Below are 20,796 nucleotides of genomic sequence, written 5' to 3'. Positions count from 1 at the left end.
TAGGAAGTATTGGGGTTTCATACACTTATTTTTCTTTTTGGATTCAAGAAAGTTAAAACAGTAATAACTCCTCTCTATTTTAAATCTAGATATATCTTTTTCAAGTGCCTTAGGAAAGTCACAAAATAGACAGTGTAGACCTCCTGCAGAGATATTGTTTTTGTGCCACCTGCAAATATCTTTATATCCGTTTATATTTGGTCAGATTTTTAAGGTTATCTTCACACCAGAAGGGCAGGAGACTCAGAGCCAGATTATCTGCTTCCTACTTGGAAAAGCTGTGGGAAGAGATTTACAGAGAATCTCCATGCAGAGACTACCCCTGCAACAAGCCACCTTGGCCCCCAAACCTGATTTGTTTCTATCCCCTTGGATCCCAATATGGTTTAATTGGACCTGAATCACCAACAACCTCCTCTCTCTGTAGTTGCCCCAGGAGGGGCTCTGCGGAAAAGGTAATACAGCCTTTCATTGTACCTTTACTTCATTCCATTGTGCTCTCGCAGCCCAGTGTGACCCAGCCCATGAGAAGGTTTTTTTGTATGTGGAAAAGCAGCATTTCAAAGAAAATTACAACATTATTCAAACTCTTTTCTGCCAGCCTTCAAACTTGCTAAAACTGGGTGTATTCTAGCCTCAAAATATCTAAAGTAGTAATATACTGTGATCTCTACTGTACCCTTCATTAGAGAGACAAGGTGAGTGAGGTAATACAGTATCTTTTGTTGGACAAACTTCTGTTGGTGAGAGAGACAAGCTTTCAAGCTACACAGAGCTGGGAAATGTACTCAAAGGTATGTCTACACTGCCGTTAGACACCTGTGGCTAGTCAGTGCCAGCTGACTCAGGCTCCGGAGACTGAGGCTAAGGGGCTGTTTAATTTTGGTGTAGGCATAGCGGCTCAGGCTGCAGCCTGAGCTATGGGACCCTCCCATCTTGCAGGGTCCTAGAGCCTGGGTTTTAGCTGGAGCCTGAACATCTACTTTGAGCATCTATTTGAGCATCCGATGAAGTGAGCTGTAGCTCACGAAAGCTTATGCTCAAATAAATTGGTTAGTCTCTAAGGTGCCACAAGTCCTCCTTTTCTTTTTGCGAATACAGACTAACACGGCTGTTACTCTAAAACATCTACACTGCAATCCAAGAGCCCCAAACCTCATGAGTCAGCTGGAACAGCCTGGCTTTTTAATTGCAGTGTACACATACCCAGTGTCACACCTAATACAAGGCTGAACAGATTGTTTAGCACAGTGGTTTTCAAGCTTTTTTCATTTGCGCACTCTCTCCCCCCCCCCCAAAAAAAATTTTTTTTTAATAGAGGCTCAGACCCCCTCTGGAAATCTTAGACCCCCAGGGGTCCACGGGCCACTGGTTTAGCACAAGCCCTTCACACCTATTTCCAGGGACCATTCAGGGTGAGTGCCCCAGGAACACCTTTCCAGTCGGGGGGCGAGGGGTGTGCAGCGGGAAATGGGGAAGGCCCAGTTGCTTGCCCTTCTGTTACAGTGCTAGGTTGGAGCGGCATTCCCCGTTGTGACTACATCACCACCCGCGATGGCAACAGGAGATGCCTCTGCTCCATTCCTTTATCACGGCTCGCTTCTCTCCATTAACCGTGCTTGCATCCCCCCTCCCCCGAGCATTAGCGATGCTGGGGACTGCGCTGCATTTATCCCGGGTTTCTGACTGCTTGGGGTGGAGGTGTGCGGGGACGGGGCAAGGTTACCCTGGCCGGCAGCGGGTGGGGCCCCTGGCTCGCTGCCGTCTCCAGCCCCCGGCGGCGTGCGGGGGTGGGGGCGGCGCACTCATTCGCCTGCCCGCCCGGCGGAAGGTTACGGCGGGGGGCGCGCTGCCTTTAAAGGCCGGCCCGGTAGGCGGGGCGGGGCAGTATTGGCTGAGACACCGGCAGAGCCGGTCGGGTGGAGTGAGGAGGAGGCGCCGCCGCCGCCATGTCCCGGGAGCCGGAGATCCTGGAGTCCCAGGTGATGTGGGAGCCCGACTCCAAGCGCAACACCCAGATGGACCGGTTCCGGGCCGGGTTGGTCGGCGCCTGCGGGCTGCGCCTGGGTGAGCGGGGCGGAGCCGGGGGGCCGCGGGATGGAGGGTGGCCCCGGGGGCGGGGGGGAGCCCTGCTTGAGGCAACGCTTGTGGGGTGGCCGTGGGGGCAGTGGCTGGGCTGGGGCAACCTGCTGGGGATAGAGCCCCATCAGCACGGGGGGGGCGGGGGCTGGGCTGGGCTGGGGGGATACAGCCCCATCAGCACGGGGGGGGCGGGGGCTGGGCTGGGCTGGGGGGATACAGCCCCATCAGCACGGGGGGGGCGGGGGCTGGGCTGGGCTGGGGGGATACAGCCCCATCAGCACGGGGGGGGCGGGGGCTGGGCTGGGCTGGGGGGATACAGCCCCATCAGCACGGGGGGGGCGGGGGCTGGGCGGGGCTGGGCTGGGGGGATAGAGCCCCATCAGCACGGGGGGGGCGGGGGCTGGGCTGGGCTGGGGGGATAGAGCCCCATCAGCACGGGGGGGCGGGGGCTGGGCTGGGCTGGGGGGATACAGCCCCATCGGCACGGGGGGGGCGGGGGCTGGGCTGGGCTGGGGGGATACAGCCCCATCGGCACGGGGGGGGGCGGTGGCTGGGCTGGGGGGATACAGCCCCATCGGCACGGGGGGGGGCGGGGGCTGGGCTGGGCTGGGGGGGTAGAGCCCCATCAGCACGGGGGGGGCGGGGGCTGGGCGGGGCTGGGCTGGGGGGGTAGAGCCCCATCAGCACGGGGGGGGCGGGGGCTGGGCGGGGCTGGGCTGGGGGGGTAGAGCCCCATCAGCACGGGGGGGGCGGGGGCTGGGCGGGGCTGGGCTGGGGGGGTAGAGCCCCATCAGCACGGCGGGGGCTGGGGCTGGGGCTGGGCTGGGGGGGTAGAGCCCCATCAGCGGGGGGGGGGGCGGGGGCTGGGCGGGGGCTGGGCGGGGGCTGGGCTGGGGGGGTAGAGCCCCATCAGCACGGGGGAGGGGCGGGGGCTGGGCTGGGGGGGTAGAGCCCCATCAGCACGGGGGAGGGGCGGGGGCTGGGCTGGGGGGGTAGAGCCCCATCAGCACGGGGGAGGGGCGGGGGCTGGGCTGGGGGGGTAGAGCCCCATCAGCACGGGGGAGGGGCGGGGGCTGGGCTGGGGGGGTAGAGCCCCATCAGCACGGGGGAGGGGCGGGGGCTGGGCTGGGGGGGATAGAGCCCCATCAGCATGGGGGAGGGGCGGGGGCTGGGCTGGGGGGGATAGAGCCCCATCAGCACGGGGGGGGGCGGGGGCTGGGCTGGGGGGGATAGAGCCCCATCAGCACGGGGGGGGGCGGGGGCTGGGCTGGGGGGGATAGAGCCCCATCAGCACGGGGGGGGGCGGGGGCTGGGCTGGGGGGGATAGAGCCCCATCAGCACGGGGGGGGGCGGGGGCTGGGCTGGGGGGGATAGAGCCCCATCAGCACGGGGGGGGCGGGGGCTGGGCTGGGGGGGTAGAGCCCCATCAGCGCGGGGGCTGGGCTGGGCTGGGGGGGTAGAGCCCCATCGGCACGGGGGGGCGGGGGCTGGGCGGGGCTGGGCTGGGGGGGTAGAGCCCCATTAGCACGGGGGGGGCGGGGGCTGGGGCTGGGCTGGGGGGATTGAGCCCCATCAGCACGGGGGGGGCGGGGGCTGGGGCTGGGCTGGTAGAGCCCCATCAGCACGGGGGGGGCTGGGGCTGGGCTGGGGGGATAGAGCCCCATCAGCACGGGGGGGGCGGGGGCTGGGCGGGGGGGGTAGAGCCCCATCAGCACGGGGGGGCTGGGCGGGGCGGGGGGGGTAGAGCCCCATCAGCACGGGGGGGCGGGGGCTGGGCTGTGGGGATAGAGCCCCATCAGCATGGGGGGGCGGGGGCTGGGCGGGGCTGGGGGGATAGAGCCCCCTCAGCAAGGGGGGGGCGGGGCTGGGGGGATAGAGCCCCATCAGCAAGGGGGGGGCGGGGGCGGGGCTAGAGGTTTGGACGAAGGTGGTGTCCAGAGGACTTTAAAAGGGCTGAAGGAGGTGGCGGGAGCCAGGAGGTGTCAGTGAAGTGAGCGTTGTAGGGCGCTTTCAAGGTGCAGCTTAAGGAACAGGAGGACTTGTGGCACCGAAGAGACTAACACATTTGTTAGCGCAGAAGCTTTCGTGGGCTACAGCCCACTTCATCGGCGGCACATAATGGAACATATAGTAAGAAGACCGCTATTCATGCAGAGAGGGTGGAAGTTGCCATACAAACTGTAAGAGGCTAATTAATTAAGATGCGCTACTATCAGCAGGAGAAAAAAACTTTTGTAGTGATGATCAAGATGGCCCATTTAGACAGTTGACAAGAAGGTGCAGCTTAGGGAGTGGTGGGATGGGAAGATGTTATCCTACTTTAAGGGGCAGATTGCTCTATTTGCCTTTAGGAATAAAGGGCCTGATTCTGATTTCCAACCCCCCCCCACCAGTTTTTGATGCCTGACATTGATGGAGTTACTCCTGACTTTCACCCTGCGAGTGAGGTGGGAATCAGGCCCTGTGTCTTTGGGTTACTGCATAACTAAGACAGACAAGGCCCCCTGAAGAAATATCAAATATATTCTCTGCAAATAATGTCGTGGGGGTGTGGAGTTACTTTCTGAGAAGGACTTGCTTACAATTTCTAAAGCACGTTTTGAAACCTTTGAAGCATCCTGCACCCTCTTAGGTCTAGAGGGTGGCCCAGGCTGTGAACAGTCTCTGGTGCCCTGCAAGTGCCTAATATATGAAGATGCTTCAAAATCCTGCGTCTAATTCTATTAGGAACTAAGAGAAGAAGAATAAAAATGGATGGGTTTCCTGTCAGTCTTGGCAAGGGGTATCAGCCCTAAAGACATGAATATTAGTGGCTACTGTGCACTTATGACTTCCAGGGACATGAATATCAGGTGTCGGTTTTGCCTGGCAGAGGCCTCTGTCAAGAGGCAAATTCTACTGTCTTTGTTTAAAATTGATCTATTTTGAGATCCCAGGCATGAGAGTCTGTTAGAGAATTCATTTACATAATGCTGAATGCAGTAGCATGTCAGGGCTAAACTAACAGGTCCCTGCCTTGAAGGGTTTACAGCCTAAAGGCTCAAGTGAGGACAAACTGTACAAATAAGACAACAAACAAAATGGGGAATGGCTATCTCTTCGAGTATATATGATTCATGGAGAGCATGTGGATCTGTAATTTCTGGAAGGAGGAGACACAGGGAGTTTGTCATATTAATAGGAAGAAGAAAAGGAGGACTTGTGGCACCTTAGACTAACAAATTTATTTGAGCATAAGCTTTCGTGAGCTACATCTCACTTCTTCGGGTGCATTCAGTGGAAAATACGGTGGCGAGATTTATATACTTCATCGGATGCTGTAGCTCATGAAAGCTTATGCTCAAATAAGTTTGTTAGTCTCTAAGGTGCCACAAGTCCTCCTTTTCTTTTTGCAAATACAGACTAATATGGCTGCTACTCTGAAACCTGTCATTAATAGGAAGGTTATCTTATTTATATGGGTTGATGTGGGAACAAATAGGGTAGTGATGAGAAGCTTAGGTGGAATGCAAAGAGCGGAATGGTATGTAGGAGGTTGAGATTAGGGCATATGTAGGCAAGAATAGGATAAAATATATAGGAAAGGGTGGAATTATGGTGTGCTTTGGAGGTATGGGGGGGAAGAAGAGGTTTGAATAAGATATGGTGGAAGAGTGGGAGCCAGTGTAGATTTTTAAAGTAGTGGGAAGATCTACTGGGAACATCTGGATAGAGATTATGTTGACAATGGCTGCGTATCTTTGATCAACTGGAGGAATGAGAGATGAGAATGGGGCAGGCCAGAGACGTATAGGCTGCAGTGGTTTAAAATGTCCTGAATGCTGGACTGGAAAAGAACTTTCTCATTTTTATATAGCGATCTTAAAAAAAAATTGGTCGCAGGATTTGGCAATGGCCTGGGTATGAGGAAAGAATAGAAGAGAGGAGTCAAAATGATCTTCATGCATCTGTCAGTCAAGCTCTGGTATTTCTAAGATGCCTGTTATCATGCAGTCTAAGTCCTCAATCAGAAAAATTGACATTTACTTCCCATCTGAAGGCATCAAAACAGGAACTAAATCATTGTAGCACTTCTTGCTCTGTCAACCTTTGACAATGTGATGGTGACTGCTTATCCCTAGGGAGCTTGCAAAGAGGAGGCTCATGATGATCATACTTAGAATTTTTATTCTGTATAGCTCAGTGCTTTACGAAGGTGGGCAGTATTTTTCATTTATAAATGGTGAAACAGACATCCTGAGGTCGAGGTCAAAGTTTTCAAAAGTGATTAGTAAATGGGGGTGCCTCAAATGTGGGGTGCCCAGCTTGAAACAACTGGGCCCTGACTTTAAGGGGTGCTGAGCATTCAACTCCATTTGAAGCCATTGAGGAGTGAATGCTCCCTTATGGTGACATTTGTGGTAGGGAATGGCAACAGTTCATTAACAAGTGGAACATTGTGTTCTTTGTGAGGGCCTGTTGATGTATGGTTCTCAGGTGGCTTGACAAAGGAGGGGGCTACGAATTCATTCTGAATAAACAAATACACATTTTTCAGCCCATTAATGAATGGGTTGTAAAGCACTCAGGTGAGCTAAAACCATCTGTTACGAATGCTGTATCCGCGCATGTGCGTTGCTGTAGTGCTTCTAGGGCAGATGGTCTAAACCAGTGGGAGAGATTTCTCCCATTGAGTTAATGACTCCAGCCCCTGTGAGTGGTGGTAGCTGAGATGGTGGGAGAAGCTCTCCAACTGACACAGTGTTGTCCCTACCGGGGTTTAGGTAGGTGTAACCTACATCGTTTAGAGGGATGCTTATTCACACACCTGACTGACTTAAGTTATTGCCAAAGTAAGTTGTAAGGTCTAAATTGTCCATGTGGATCAGTCACTTCCGCTTGAAGTCATATTGGTGATACCCCTAGCAGGGAAATGGCTGTTTATCTTTTGGATGCCTCAGATTGTCCCTAATTAGACTTATTAATGTGGATCCATCATCGGTTTTCCCTTTCCATTTATTCCGCTTCATCCACTGACTTGCTGGAAATGGCCCACCTTGATTATCATACACATTTTAAAGAGCGTGGTCACTTTGGATGGGCTATTACCAGCAGGAGAGTGAGTTTGTGGGGGGGGCGGAGGGTGAGAGAACCTGGATTTGTGCTGGAAGTGGCCCAACTTGATGATCACTTTAGATAAGCTATTACCAGCAGGAGAGTGGGGTGGGAGGAGGTATTGTTTCATGGTCTCTGTGTATATAATGTCTTCTGCAGTTTCCACAGTATGCATCCGATGAAGTGAGCTGTAGCTCACGAAAGCTCATGCTCAAATAAATTGGTTAGTCTCTAAGGTGCCACAAGTACTCCTTTTCTTTTTGCGAATACAGACTAACACGGCTGTTACTCTGAAACCTGACTTTCTAAGCTGGTCGATATCCTCAGAAGTTTAAAAAATACTCTATTTTTTGTAATTGTAGATAAGTACACTAATACACATTTTACTTTTAGCCACCTACAATGAGTTGTACCAGTGGTCTGTTGAGTCCTACTCTGATTTCTGGGCAGAATTTTGGAAGTTCAGTGAGATTGTGTTCTCTCATCTATATGATGAGGTAAGTCAGTGCTTGCTTGCTTTTGGTGGTATTTAACCTGGATTTAATAACCGTCATAGTCTTTGTAAAATTGGAGTAGGTAGAGGGATAGGGAAAGGGGGTGGAAAATCAATTTTATGGAAGTACTTTTACTACCTAGTGGACTGTTACTTAAGGATCACTTCCTAATTGTCATCTAATGTAACGGGAAAATAAGTTATTTACATTAGACATTACATTACAATGGACAAAAGTCATAGGAGACTTCATCCACCTTGAAGCAACTCTTTGGTTAGCCCTCTTATTGTCAGCAGAATACAAGCATGTATTCATCCAGCTGTTTAAAAACAGGTGTCTGTCCTAGTGAATGGAGCATGGGACTATTCCTAGTGCCAGGTGGCTAGATACTAGGGGGAAGGCTGTGTTAGTTACTTAAGAAACATCTATCCTGGTAGTTTACTGAGCTGTCAGAAGGTTGTACCTGGTCCATTGTTCAGCATGTAAAAGCATACAGGGACAGATACTGCCAGTGGGCCAGATTGTGCCATTAAAGCACTGGCCCAGTTTGGGGGCAGTCTGGACTCTTGCTGCTTCAGGAGAGAACTGTGCTGCTGGAAACACAATTGATCCCTGTCTCATTCTTAATTTACACAGTACAATCCATTAAGTGCAAGTGAAACATCTGATTGTTACTGTAAATTAGTCGTCTAAATGCTAGCATATTCACTTAGTTACAAGCACGAAAACTGGGGGCATAGCTGAGGCCTCTTTCAAACCCATGCTCCTAAATACATAGTTGGACAATACAGTGCTTCCTTATGAGCTTTCCTGTTGTAGAAGGACTTGGATGGTAAGTTCAGAGTTGCCTCTGGTCAAATACATATGCTGAGCACTTACAATCATAAAAACTCTCTTCTTTGGAGGAAGCCCTGTAGCTGAAATCTTATCAAGTTTTTGTAGAAGTCAGCTTTGTACTTGACAAGAAGAGTTTTTTCATTACACTACCTTCACCATCCATGTGATAGGACCCCGAGGGCATAAATTGAAGCTTTAAAAAAAAAGAGAACATTGTATGGTCATAAGAGAACATTTTAACTTGGAAAAATAACTAATATGTACCCTACATGTCAGCTTAAAGCAAAACACTGTAACCATTCAGGAAGCTTGAAGTAAAACTAAGCAGTTTTTTTTCCTGTCCCAAATGTTAGAGATACTCCTAAAGTGTGACTTATTGTAACATAATTTGGGAAAAATTGTGTGATGGGCACCTGAAATCTTCTTGGAACTGATGATTAGTTCAAGATGTGGCAGGGGATAAGTGTTTCTGTTGCACTTTTTTTTTTTGGGGGGGGGTAACTCCTTTCTATTGTGGTTTTCCAATCTGTTGGGGGGGGGGTCTCAGATCCCTGGGTGGGTGATCTTTGGTGTAGAGTTGCTTAATGAATAGATAACTCCCTTTGCAGACCTATGTGCAAATAATAGGTGGTGCAAAAATTTACTTTTGTGCATAGGGTCCTATTGTGCCTTAGTAGGGGAGACAAGGAGAGAGCACTACCTTTGCAAATTCATCTTAACAGCCCCCCACTCTTTTGTGTGTGGGGCAATTAAGGCCCAGTCCACATATTACATTCCATCAGTTTAACTAAATTATTTAAACATAGCATAATTTAAAATACCCCGGAGCTTCTGTTTTTTAGGAAAGTCCTAAATTTAACGTCTTTACTTGCATTTATCCGTTAAAAAATGGAGTTAGTACCTACCTTTTGTCAAGCACTCTGAGCTCGCCAGATAATATCTAGCACTTCCTTTGGATTTCATAATTAGAGCTAGGCATGTTAGACATCACATCGCTCCAGCCTCTTGCTGGCATGGCACTCAAGCTCTGCCTGCTTGCAAGTAGGACAGCACCCTGTTACTTGGGTACTAGGGTAGACTGTTCCTGTGAAGGAAACACTGCACTCAGTTTGAGATTAGTGGTACATTTTTATTGAGCTCAGTGCAGGAGGGGAAACCAGGGCAAACAATCTAAATACAAGCTTGCCTTGCTATGTGTGTCCATATTTTTTTTTTTTTTTTAAATTGGAAGATGAGAGCAAAAAGCATGCTTTCCAGAAAGGCTTGGCTTGTGTACTATTCAAGAAGTCACAAACCAGTTGTAGTGACGAAGGGGTTTAGTTTGAGGTTTGTGCATCTCTATCTTGAACTCAGGACTGGCAGACAGGAATGTCTGAGTTCTGATCTTGGCTCGGACACTGATTCCACCTGTGGCAATGGGCAGGTCACTAAACTTTCTGTCGCCAATGTTGCGGGACCTAGCCTGTCTGTCCCCCTGTAAACTGAATAAATGTACTTGGCTATTAAAATGACTTCTCTAGCTAATGTCTGTAAAGTCCTCTGAAGATGAAGAGCTGCAGGTTTTCCTATTTTCCAAGGATGTCTGATACTGTTCCTGCAGGTAGTTGACCCATCTAAGGGAATTGCAGATGTTCCAGAATGGTTTAAAGGCAGTCGGCTCAACTATGCAGAAAACCTTCTGAAGCATAAGGAAAATGACAAAATTGCTCTCTATGCGGCGAGTAAGTATTTAGCTGTGACTTCCATTAGCCAGTAGCCCTGTGTTCTTTACTTGTGAGATAGTGAGTTTGCCCAACTAAAATGGGTAGTGCTTTTTTTACATGTTCCTCATCACTGCCTGATAAACCTTGAGATAAAGTAGGTTTTGGATGAAGGGGGAGGTGGACAGCAAACCAGCCAGCTCGGAAGCATCTGCCCAGGTCCCCTATCTTGAAGGACAGTGAGAAGATGGTCTGTGGTGGCAAGCAGCCAATTTTGGAAAATTCCCTACGGACTGGTGAAGATGAGCTGGGTTAGTTGGGGTTATGCTGTCTTGTTTAGCACTATCGTCAACTCTTTCATTTAATCTGCATTCCAGCATCGTTGGAATTTCCATTATAAATGCTTGCTTTAAAATGGGGTCTTTCTGTTACAGTCACTCCTAATCTGTTACCTTAGATATTGTCAGAGATTTGGGGGGTTTAAAATCCTTTTTTGATATTACAGGAAGAAAGGGTCACATGGGGGGGGGGGGCTCCAAACTTCACTGTGCAATAACATCAAAGTTCAGTTCCAATAAACTTTCCCCATTGTAATAGGATACATTTCAGGAAAATCAAGGTTTTAGGATGATGGATGGAATCCTCTATTAATGGATGTTTATTGCCCTGCTCATACACTTGAGGTTTAGTTGTGCTTTTTAAAAAATGCTTTACAAACACTTGCTAACTTGCTGCTTTAAGTCTTCAAGTCACGAATATACACTGAAGAGAATTGTATGAACTGAGCTGAAATCCAAACCTTATTTGCATTGGGCCTGAAGAGGCATATCCAGAAAAGAGAGCTTCTGGCACTTACTTGCATGATCTTTGTTTCACATTAGCAGATTTTGTGTGTGTGTAGTCTCTCCTGTCTACAGCCTTTTTTACGAAATTGTCTCATTGTGGCTGCTCCCTCCACCCAGAAGTGCAGTGATGGAACTGCTCTGGGGCTGCTACTGCAAACACACAAGCTGTGGTAACTGCTGTGCCACTATTTATCACTTCCTAACATAATTTGCACCCTTAAGAATCTGCATAAGTGTAAGTTATGCTATGTAAGTGTTCAAATAAATGTATATGGATGTAGTATAGCTCCTGTTTGGCAAAAAGATGCACCAAATTTAGTGTAAAGGCTATATCTGGTTTCAGAACAACGAGCTTTAATGGCTGCCAACCAGTGAGTTGACCTTAGTTATTTTCCTTAAAAAAAACAAACAAACAAAAAAAGTACAAATGCAAAACAAGATTAAAATTGATTATTTAAATCAAAGCAATTTGAATCCTGGTTTAAATCACTCAACCTTGCTTGCATGTACCAAGATTAAGATTTAGCTTTTAAATTTGTCATGGAACTTGGATTGTTTTTTAATATACATAAATGAGCAGATCTTAGATATATACAGAACAACCTGAACAGTGCAGTTCACTTGTTTTTCAAAAATCTAAACCTTCCCAGTACCTCCATGTATATCGGGGGGGTTTTTGGTAACTTTTTGATTTTTATCTCCTACTCTAAGGATTTTTGTTATACACCTTGGAAGGAGATACTCAGTAAGGAGCCACTACGCACCTTAAATTAGATTATTCTTCTGAGCTCTCAATGTAGCTTTAGCCAGGCCTAATCCTTTTAGTGAGGACTGGCCCAGACAAATGCCCCTTTTAATTGCTTAATAATAATCAAAGACCTATGACCCGCAGTCTGAACACTCCAGTTAGACAAAATATGATGTAAAATTTTAGGCTTGCTATTGGAATGGTAAAGAGTCTATGTGGGATTCTTTTTCTCTTGAATATGGAGAACAGGTAAGTGGGTTTTTTTCCCTCCCTTTAGATATATAAATAAAAACATGAGAGCCATCTGCAGTAGGTTACCCTAATGAAGAAGGAAAAGTATAAATAGCTGCATTTTGTTTCTTCAATTAATTAAAATGAAATTGAACATCTATATAAAATCTATACAGAGTTGAGAGAGAGTGAGTGGCAAAATCTGTAACCTGGTTCAGCTGCAACAAGAAGTGATCTGTTAAAGTGTCATTGAAATGAAGTTTATGTAGCTTCAACCTTGAAAGATTGACTCATCACTTATGCTCTTTAAAAAAAAAATCTTAGAAACCTTTTCTTGTATTTAGGAGACAATGTAGTTAGTTGTTTTTAAACAAGCCCTCTGCAATGGCTGCAAGGCAAACAGTTAGTGAAAGTGGGTAAATTTGTGAAACTGGCTTAATTGACCTTTTTTTTTTGTCTCAAGGAAAAGGTTAAAAGTAAGTTGAGGTAAATAGTTTCTAAAATTATTTCCATTCTAATCTAAGGAATTATGAGCCAACTGTTTTGATGAATTAGTTGGGTTAACATATGATGATGTTGTTTCTTTTATGTAGAGATTAGGTTTGTTTGTTCTATTAGGTGTGCCAGAGACTCATCGCTTTGTTTAGCTTAACCGTGTGAGACAACATCAATAGGAGGAAACAATATTTCCTGGTTCACAGGATATTTTCTAATACATAGTTCTAAATCTGCACTATTATTGATTCAGCATGGGCAAGTACTGTACGAGTGCATGAATGCAGCGAGTATCAGTACTCCTTCTGCAGAGAGTACGGAGTTGCATCTGCATCTTCATTCCAGGCCCTTTCCAGCGTTTAATCTTCTTAAGTAGTCTTATTTCAGTATATTTGTGAACTCCTTACTGCTGTGTCAGAATGGAGCTTAGGGAATCTGTTGGGTTCCAGCAGTCACTGGTGGAGATCTTGTAGAAAGGTTGTGAGTCTCTCAGACAGAAGATTAAATGCAACTTTTATAAACTTCTACCCCCTTCCATGCAGACCTTTAATTTGGATTGCATCTTGGCTCTTGTAATATTTCACACAATTGGTTATGAATGTTTGAGGCCTACTACCCACTCCATGGGCAGCTAAACTTGCAGAGGAGGAACAGCAAAGCAAATATTATACTCTGCTAAAGGAGCTCTGCTGACCATAGCAGTCTGCTAGAATACAGGCTATAAGATTCAGCATCACTAGTGCAATTTACTTGCCACATTCCTTGACTTGTATATGTGTTAGGAATTCTGGACCTTGAAGACAGGGCAGGCCCTTTTGTCAGTGGAAGACAGATTGGGGAGCCAAGAGAAGACAGTTTCAGAACTCTTAGACGTTCACTTATTTTATTTAGCCAATTTATTAAGGCCTTATGTAACCTCTAGTCTTGAGTACAAAAATTAAAACTTGCGATAGTTCCGCTCTTGAGATGAACCTGGCCCAGATGAGTATATTTGCGCTGGAGACATGCCAAGAAGAAAATTGCAGTATCTTCGAGATCCTAGAATGCTAGGAGTCCTAGAGTAGACTCTAACTGAGACATAAATAACAGGCTCATACATTTCTTTAGTCACCCAGTGACCAGCAAATTTAAATCAAATTTAACCTTAACAAACAACTGATTGTTTTGGTTTTTTTAGCTCTAATTAGAAAACTGGGCAGCAGTCCTTTTTTTCTAGATCAGAAAGGTATGGGGTAAAGCAATCAATCCATGCTTTAATTTTGAACAAATGCTCTCTGACTCTTGCCTATCTACAATCAGCAACTTACATTTTCAGGAACAGAGGTACAGTCCTGCCCTGTAGGAAGTGAATCCCATCCATTAACACAGAGGTCTCATTATAAAGACAAGCTTTGCACAGGACAAGAATATTATTGAAGGGCTAGTGTTAACAATTGTCTGAGAGCTTTTTCCTCAAAATAGCATCCTCGTCTTTCTTTCCCCCAGGATGAATCCCTTGCAGTGGACTCTGGTTCTTAGATTGCAGTGTACCATTTCTAATTGATTTATGTTGTAAACCTTTTTTCTTCAGAGGAAGGCAAAGAAGAAATCTCAAAAGTCACTTTTGAAGAGCTGAGACAAGATGTTGCTTTGTATGCTTCAGCCATGAGGAAAATGGGAGTGAAAATAGGAGACAGAGTTGTTGGTGAGTAATTTTGGGGCAGGATTGGAGGGGAAATATCCCTGAAGCAAACAAAGTGAGTTGTTTGGGGCTCCAGAAACACGCACATAAGAGGAGCACACCAAAGAAAAGACCCTTGTGCTGGTGCATTTATATTGCTATGAAATATGCTTCTCGAGGGATGGAAGCTGGTTTAGCCTCAAGTTTTCCATCTCTGGAGGAAAAAGTAAATGATTTATTCATAACTTTGCACAGAGGTCTATTTCACAACTTAAGCCCTCTGTGGAAGTCAAAAGTGAGCAAGATGTACACGGCCAACTGGTGAGCCTGTTAATAATAATGTCTCTGCAGCAATTTGAGGAGACGAATATTCTCATTGAACTCTCTGCTCTCATATGTTTTTATTTTGTGTGTCTTTTGTCTCATGAAGAACAAACAATATTGGCTAAATTCAAGCAAAGTGTAGGCAAGGGTTATGCAAGCTTCTGTTCAGCTCTGTCAACGCATCTCACTGGTGATTTTTGCATTCAGTTTTCTGATCTGTGTAGTATGTCTGAAATAGAGCATAGGTCTTCAGGGCATGGATCTTCTCTATCTCTGTCTGCGCATCAGATACTAATGGTACTTGCAAAAAGGATGATGCACAATCCCTTCATGTTTGAAGTTCTGGGTTCAGGTTCTCACTTGTGCATGCTGGTGGGCAGTGGAGCACATCTTAACCCTTGATATACTGTTCTACCACTACTGCTCTCACTCCCCGCCCGCAGATGTCTCTTGGCTAGTATCTGTCACCTATGCTAAATTGTATGTTGGTCTTGGGGAGAAAAATCTAATGAAACTCACTCTCACTTATGACTTAAGTGAGAACTCAAACCCAGATCTTCAAAGATGAAAAGATTGTTCATCGTTTATTTAAATCACACTAATGGTACTTCCAGAGTCTACAAATGGGAGTAGATGAAATCCATGCCACAGAGACCTTTAGTCTAAGTGGAACATATACTGTGCTATACAGAGCAGATAAGTGGACCTTCAACTGATATGAGCCTCTGGTTTGGTGAAAGGGAAGGACACTTATTAAATAATACACGATGAAGTCCTGAGGCCCTTACTTGGGTGAAATGCCTGTCAGTCAGTGGAGCTTGCCCTGATTAAGGATTGCCTCAGATTTTATCCTGCTGGTGTCAGGTTCATTACTGGCTCAGAAAAACAACTTTAGATCTGAAACCAAGTGTTGAGTGAAACTAACGGGTGGAGGAAAGTTCAGATTTTAGCACCTGCATCTATAGGGTTCCCGTTCTACCTCTTATTTGGGGCACGGTATATTTAACAAGTGCAGGTCATGTCCGAATGAAGTTTGGACTTCCCGCTTGCTACTGATTATTCACCCCCCCCAGCAAACAGTCAAATCACTACAAGTAACAGGAACTGAAGGCATTTGGAAATCTGCCTGAGTCACATAATAGTCCAGATCCTTTTTCAGATAAGCTTTGTAGTGTCTGATTGCTTGTAATTGTGGACTAGACTGAGCAAATTTATGCTGACTTTGAGCACCAGCTATTCTGAAATGAAGTTTCCCCTGGTATGCACAGAAGGAAGTGTGCAGACATGAGTTTGTAGACAGTACTTCATGGAGAGAGGGAAACAAGCAACATACCTTGTTTTATATTGTAAAGTTGTGACTTTTTTTTACCACAGAACATCTCTGCAAGCAGATGTTCTCTAAACTGTATGCCGAAGTGGTGCAAACTGTGTTAAATATTCATCTGAATCCAGAGGGCTCTCCTGTGGTGGTGTGTGTTGAATCTCCTCTGTATGCCGCGAAAGCGAGATTCATGTTCATAGCCAAAAAAAAAAAAAAAAAAATTGCTGAAGGGAGGCATTGGAAGGGTGAGGGGAGAAATTCAGAAGAGGGACCACAGGCATGTTTTCAGAAGCTGCAAAACTTAGCATGGGGGATGTGGAGGGATTACAGCACGTTTCTAGCCTTCAGGCGTGAGTACTGGTCCTGGATGATCTTCATTACAGTTCCGTTGCCTGCCTGTGGCTAGGTTAATTCCATCCTACCCACCGCTGCTTAATTCCTCCCTAAAAGTTCATTATTTGGGTGTTGTGCAATGATGGTGAATTCTGCTAAATTGAGTGTCTTAAACTCTGGGATGAAATAACTTCTCACTAGACTGTAAAACTTTAAAATAAGTCAAGCAGTGACTCCCATGACTGGAGCCTTTCCCTGCCTGAGTCAGAGATTCTGGCAATGAGGAAAGGCTCTGGGAGATCCCCACTGCTGCATGCAGCTACAAACTGCAGCGTGGATGCAGCCATAGCCTGGAGGAGGGTTGGGGGAGGGAAGGAAGGAATTGGGGAGGAAAAAAAAAATCCGGTCTGTCTTGTTGCTTGTGTTTGTTTTGCATGCATCTTCACACTGCCATTTATCAAATTCCTTCCACAGGCAGGATATGTAGTAGAGATCTGCACTGCAGTTAGAAGAGGCTTTGGGCCCATCTAGAAATGTCTTTTATTAGCTCCTGTAATGAGAGCATTTTGTCTCTCAATTATAGGTTGGCTGACTTTTGCATCTTATTTGCTCTTTATTTGTTTCAGACTTAGAGCTGCTAAAGCTCTGCTTAATTGATATACATTTTTTTTAAATGCATTCCAAGTAGGGGTGTGTTTAGGTAATTTACTTAACACATAGTGTTGATAGTAACTGTTTAACATATCTCCTTCCTTTCCAGTTTAGGGCCTGATCCTGCTTCCTTTAAAGTCCCCTCCCCCCCAAAACCACCTTGTTTTTTCACATTGGCTATCTGGTCACCCTACTTGAAAGAGTACGCTTTAAATGCTATTTTCTTTTTTTTTTTCTTTTTTCTTTTTTATTTTTTCAATAAAGGTAAGGTCAGGAGATATGCCTAGCAATTCCAAATTTAACTAATGCAGCATTTCCTCCTCCCTGAAGCGTAGGCATCAAGGATGAGCTACAAGCATTAGGGTCCCAATCCTGCTATCCTAACAGGAGACAATTCCCTTTGGCTTCATTGGGAGGCTTGACTCTTAAGAACCACAAGAAGAGGTATAAATTGGAATTTCTTGTCTTCTTGTATTATACTTCCAGTACACAGCGTAAATTGAACACTTTAGGGAGAAATACTTGTGATATAGCAAAATGTTTAATTTCAAGGCACTGTTATCTTCCAGGGTTTGTGATCTATTTAATATGTAGCTGATTCACCATAGTGGGGTCACTTCGTCTACATGTTTTATTCCTTTCTCTTCATAACACCTTCCTCCCCCCCCCATAGCCTTTTCATGATTTCTCAGGCTATTCCTTCCAGCTTATATTGGTCTTCAAAATGAGTACGAAGGGAGTGTCTCGTCCATTGTAGTGGCTACGCTTTTAATGTTAGGATCTCCAAGGCACCAAAAGAAATGTTTCTCTAAGATTTTTATGTAAAACGCTAACATGGGTTCCTATCTGAAGATCAGCTATTTTAAGAGAACCTACATAGGAGTCATAGTATCATACACGCTTCCATATTGCAACTCTAAGGAAAACTGCCTTTTTAGTGATGTATGAGCTGACTTTTCAAGTCCTGATAGCCTAGGAGTTCATGTCTGACCTTTAATTTTGTGGGTCTTATTACATTACCTGCTTTTTCAAAATGTGTCTTTCAAAATACTAAGATCACTTGGATTCAGGTCTCACAAGCTAAGTAGGGATGGCCTGGCTCAGAGCTCTTATGAGACACCTTCAAAGAGACCCCAGTGCACTGAAGGAAGTGGTAGTGATGCACCTGAATACAGTCTTCTGAGTTAGTTTTGAGCCTGGGGCCTGCTGTAGTGTTCAGGTGCGCTGCTCGAGGTACCATCTCTTGGCTGAAATGAGGTCCTGATGTATAGTTGCTAGAGATGATCTGGGTTTTTGCAGGAGTAGGGAAGTTAACTCTTTTGGTTTGGTCAAATTCCAGTTGGTTTTAGAAGTCTTGGAAAGCATCTTTCCGTTTGATAGATAAACATGTGGAGGGCAGAGTGAGATGTCGGGTGATATTTAAAACCACATGTACTCTATTACCACCTTCCTTATCATCTTGAACCTTTGTTTGCCTAGCTCCCTGCCTAGCCCCAGCAATTTTACAAATTATTCCTCTTCCTGCCCTAAAACTATATTGGGTAGTGTTCTGTGTTAAACAGCTGCCACCTACCACTCTAGAGAGAGCCATCTGTATGCGCTTTCATCCTAGACCAAGCTCTCAAACCAAAGAAGATCTATTCTCCTATTAAGATGTGCTGTGCTACTCTGACACCTGCTCTCTTTATGATGTAGAAAAGCAATATCAAAAAACTTGTTGTTTTTCTGCTTTTTATATTAGAAAAGTAAGTCCTGACTTGTGCCTTTCTCTCTTCCCTTCCCTCCCTGCCCTTGAGGTTTTTGGCAATCTTTGGAGGGCCCGAATTGTGACATCACTGCTGGAGGCTGAAACGAAGATGGCAGTTGTCCAAATCCTTAGTACTGCAGAAGGAGGTGAGGGAGTGTTGAGTATTAGGCTGGGAAAGCTTCAGCTCAGACTTCCACACCCACATGCAATACCACAGTCCAGGGCCTCCCAAAGTTTGCCACCTTCCTCCAGGACCTAACCTGTTTTGAACATAAAAGTAGCACTTAGAAAACCCTTTGTTTGGCATGGGAGCTTTGTACATTTTACAGCAGCAGTAATAGGCATATTTCTCCCCCCCCCCATTTTGTGAGTTATTTCAAATGGGCAGAAATGCTGTTTTAACTGAGTGTTGCCTGACCTTTCCAGTCACCCTACTGTGATTTGGATGCTTTCCCTGTCATTCTGGCCCAAAAAGCCCTCTTGATCTGCAACCACAGTAGCAGGATCTTGGGCTGTTGGAACCTTCATTCCATGGAAGCCTAATCTATAAGGGAAAGTAACCAGCCCATCCAGTTGACATCCCTTGTGAATGTTTTACTCTTGCCTAGTTGTCTCTTGGGCAGCAAACTCTTCATGATAGGTATCGTGTCCTCTGTTGTAAGTGCAATGAACACTTCCATCACTACAACCATAAAGATGGAGGCAGATGAACAAGGCAGCACTGTTGGGGCTTTCTCTTTCAGCTTGATCTCTTCTCCTTGGTCTTCAGCTTCTTATTGCCAGGTGTACTTAAAAGCTTAGCAGCTGTGAGGAAGAGCTATTTAGCAGCAAGCATTGTTTCAAAAGCTGTGGCAGCATATACATTTTCTGTCTGGGGATGTCTTGCAGGTCTACCTAGATCTTAGAGGGGTGTGTGGCAGGTGCAGTAACACCTGTAGCCTTAACATAAACTGTGGCTCATTCAAGCGACACCAAGGGGACCCAATCTTGAGGTGCCCCATATCCCTCCTCCACCTCAATGCCACTGCTAATGTAAAGCTGGAAAAATAGTCCTCGCTGGCAAATAACTGACGGATATCAGAATAAAATAGGCTCCAGTTTATCTTTCTTTCTCCTTTCTGGATAGTTGACTCTTCCTGTGCTCCTGTAACCGGTATTGTCTTATCAGCCAACAAACCCCGCAAAGGCATTCGACAAAACGGCATTTCATTGTATTGTTTAAAGCTAGTACTTAAGCTACTAGGGCTAATGTGGTTTTAAAGCTAGCTTTCTAAGAGGATTGGTGGGTTACTAATAGTCTTGGGTTGTAGTAATATTAGCCAGGAGGCGATCTTAAAATCCAAGTAAGAGTATGAAATGTTGTGTTAAGGTTAAAAGCTGACACGGGCCCTGGCCTTGAATTATCCCCTTTCTTATACCAGGCATTTAGGAGTAGGGAAGGAGCTGCCTTGAGGATTTTTCAGCCTTGAGTTTGCTGCTTTCCTTGTGTTGTACGGTTTCATGGCTTAAAGTAAACCTTGGCCTGAACGCCAAAGTCTTTCCTTTTCTGAGTGACAAGTGATGTTTGGATGCCTCAGTTTCTGGCCAGTTTCTGGATGCCCAGCTTCCGTCTGCAAAGGAGCTTGATTTCTCTTTCAGAGTTGGGTGCTCAGCATTTTCTGAAAATAGGGCCCCTTGTCATCGTTGCAAATTGGGCACCCAAACTCTCTGGCTACCTCTGGAAATTTTGGCCTACAACTTTTAGCAGGACTGACTTCAGCATTGTAATGTCCCTACACATTTAAACTTAAAACCTCAGCAAACACCAGCTCAGGTAAATAGGGACTTATGGGAAATGCAAAGACCTGACTGTTCTGTGTCTTGAACCTATTTTTAACATAAACAACAACTTTTTCTCATTTTTAAGTAGCCTGTAGTATTAAGGTCTGACGTGTCCTGCCAGAGTGGGTGTCATAGGTTAAATTACTTTGATGTAGCTTATGCTTAGAGCCCCGTGCAAATCATGATTTATTAAAGAAAGTTCCCAACGGTGTAAATGGAGAAGGACTAAATTTTGCAAAGTTTGCACTGAATGAATTTTACAGGTAAACGTAGTAAATTTCAGGGGCAGAATGACTTTTACAAGCTACTTGTAAAAGTCATTGTATCCTTGAAATGGACTAAACTCACCTTTTTGTATTTGAAGACTTTGTAGACCCTTTCCTTTTTAAAATACATTAAAAAATTGAAATCCT

General features: G+C 45.8%; 1 protein-coding gene across 1 annotated transcript in view; it reads left to right on the top strand.

Annotated features, from left to right (window-relative positions):
• The first annotated feature begins 1,906 nt into the window (after nucleotides 1-1,906).
• AACS (acetoacetyl-CoA synthetase) overlaps nucleotides 1,907-20,796 on the top strand; it is an 80,963-nt gene continuing 62,073 nt past the window's right edge. The window contains exons 1-4 of the mRNA XM_073312876.1: nucleotides 1,907-2,067; nucleotides 7,570-7,673; nucleotides 10,108-10,228; nucleotides 14,097-14,210. Of these exons, the coding sequence (XP_073168977.1) occupies nucleotides 1,950-2,067; nucleotides 7,570-7,673; nucleotides 10,108-10,228; nucleotides 14,097-14,210 (457 nt within the window). The 5' untranslated portion in view covers nucleotides 1,907-1,949. The remainder of the gene's footprint in view (nucleotides 2,068-7,569; nucleotides 7,674-10,107; nucleotides 10,229-14,096; nucleotides 14,211-20,796) is intronic.

This window comes from Lepidochelys kempii, chromosome 15 (assembly GCF_965140265.1).
Source record: "Lepidochelys kempii isolate rLepKem1 chromosome 15, rLepKem1.hap2, whole genome shotgun sequence".
Classification (NCBI taxonomy): Eukaryota; Metazoa; Chordata; order Testudines; family Cheloniidae; genus Lepidochelys; species Lepidochelys kempii.
Note: the sequence above shows the minus strand (reverse complement) of the source record. Positions and strands in the feature narration are given on the sequence as shown.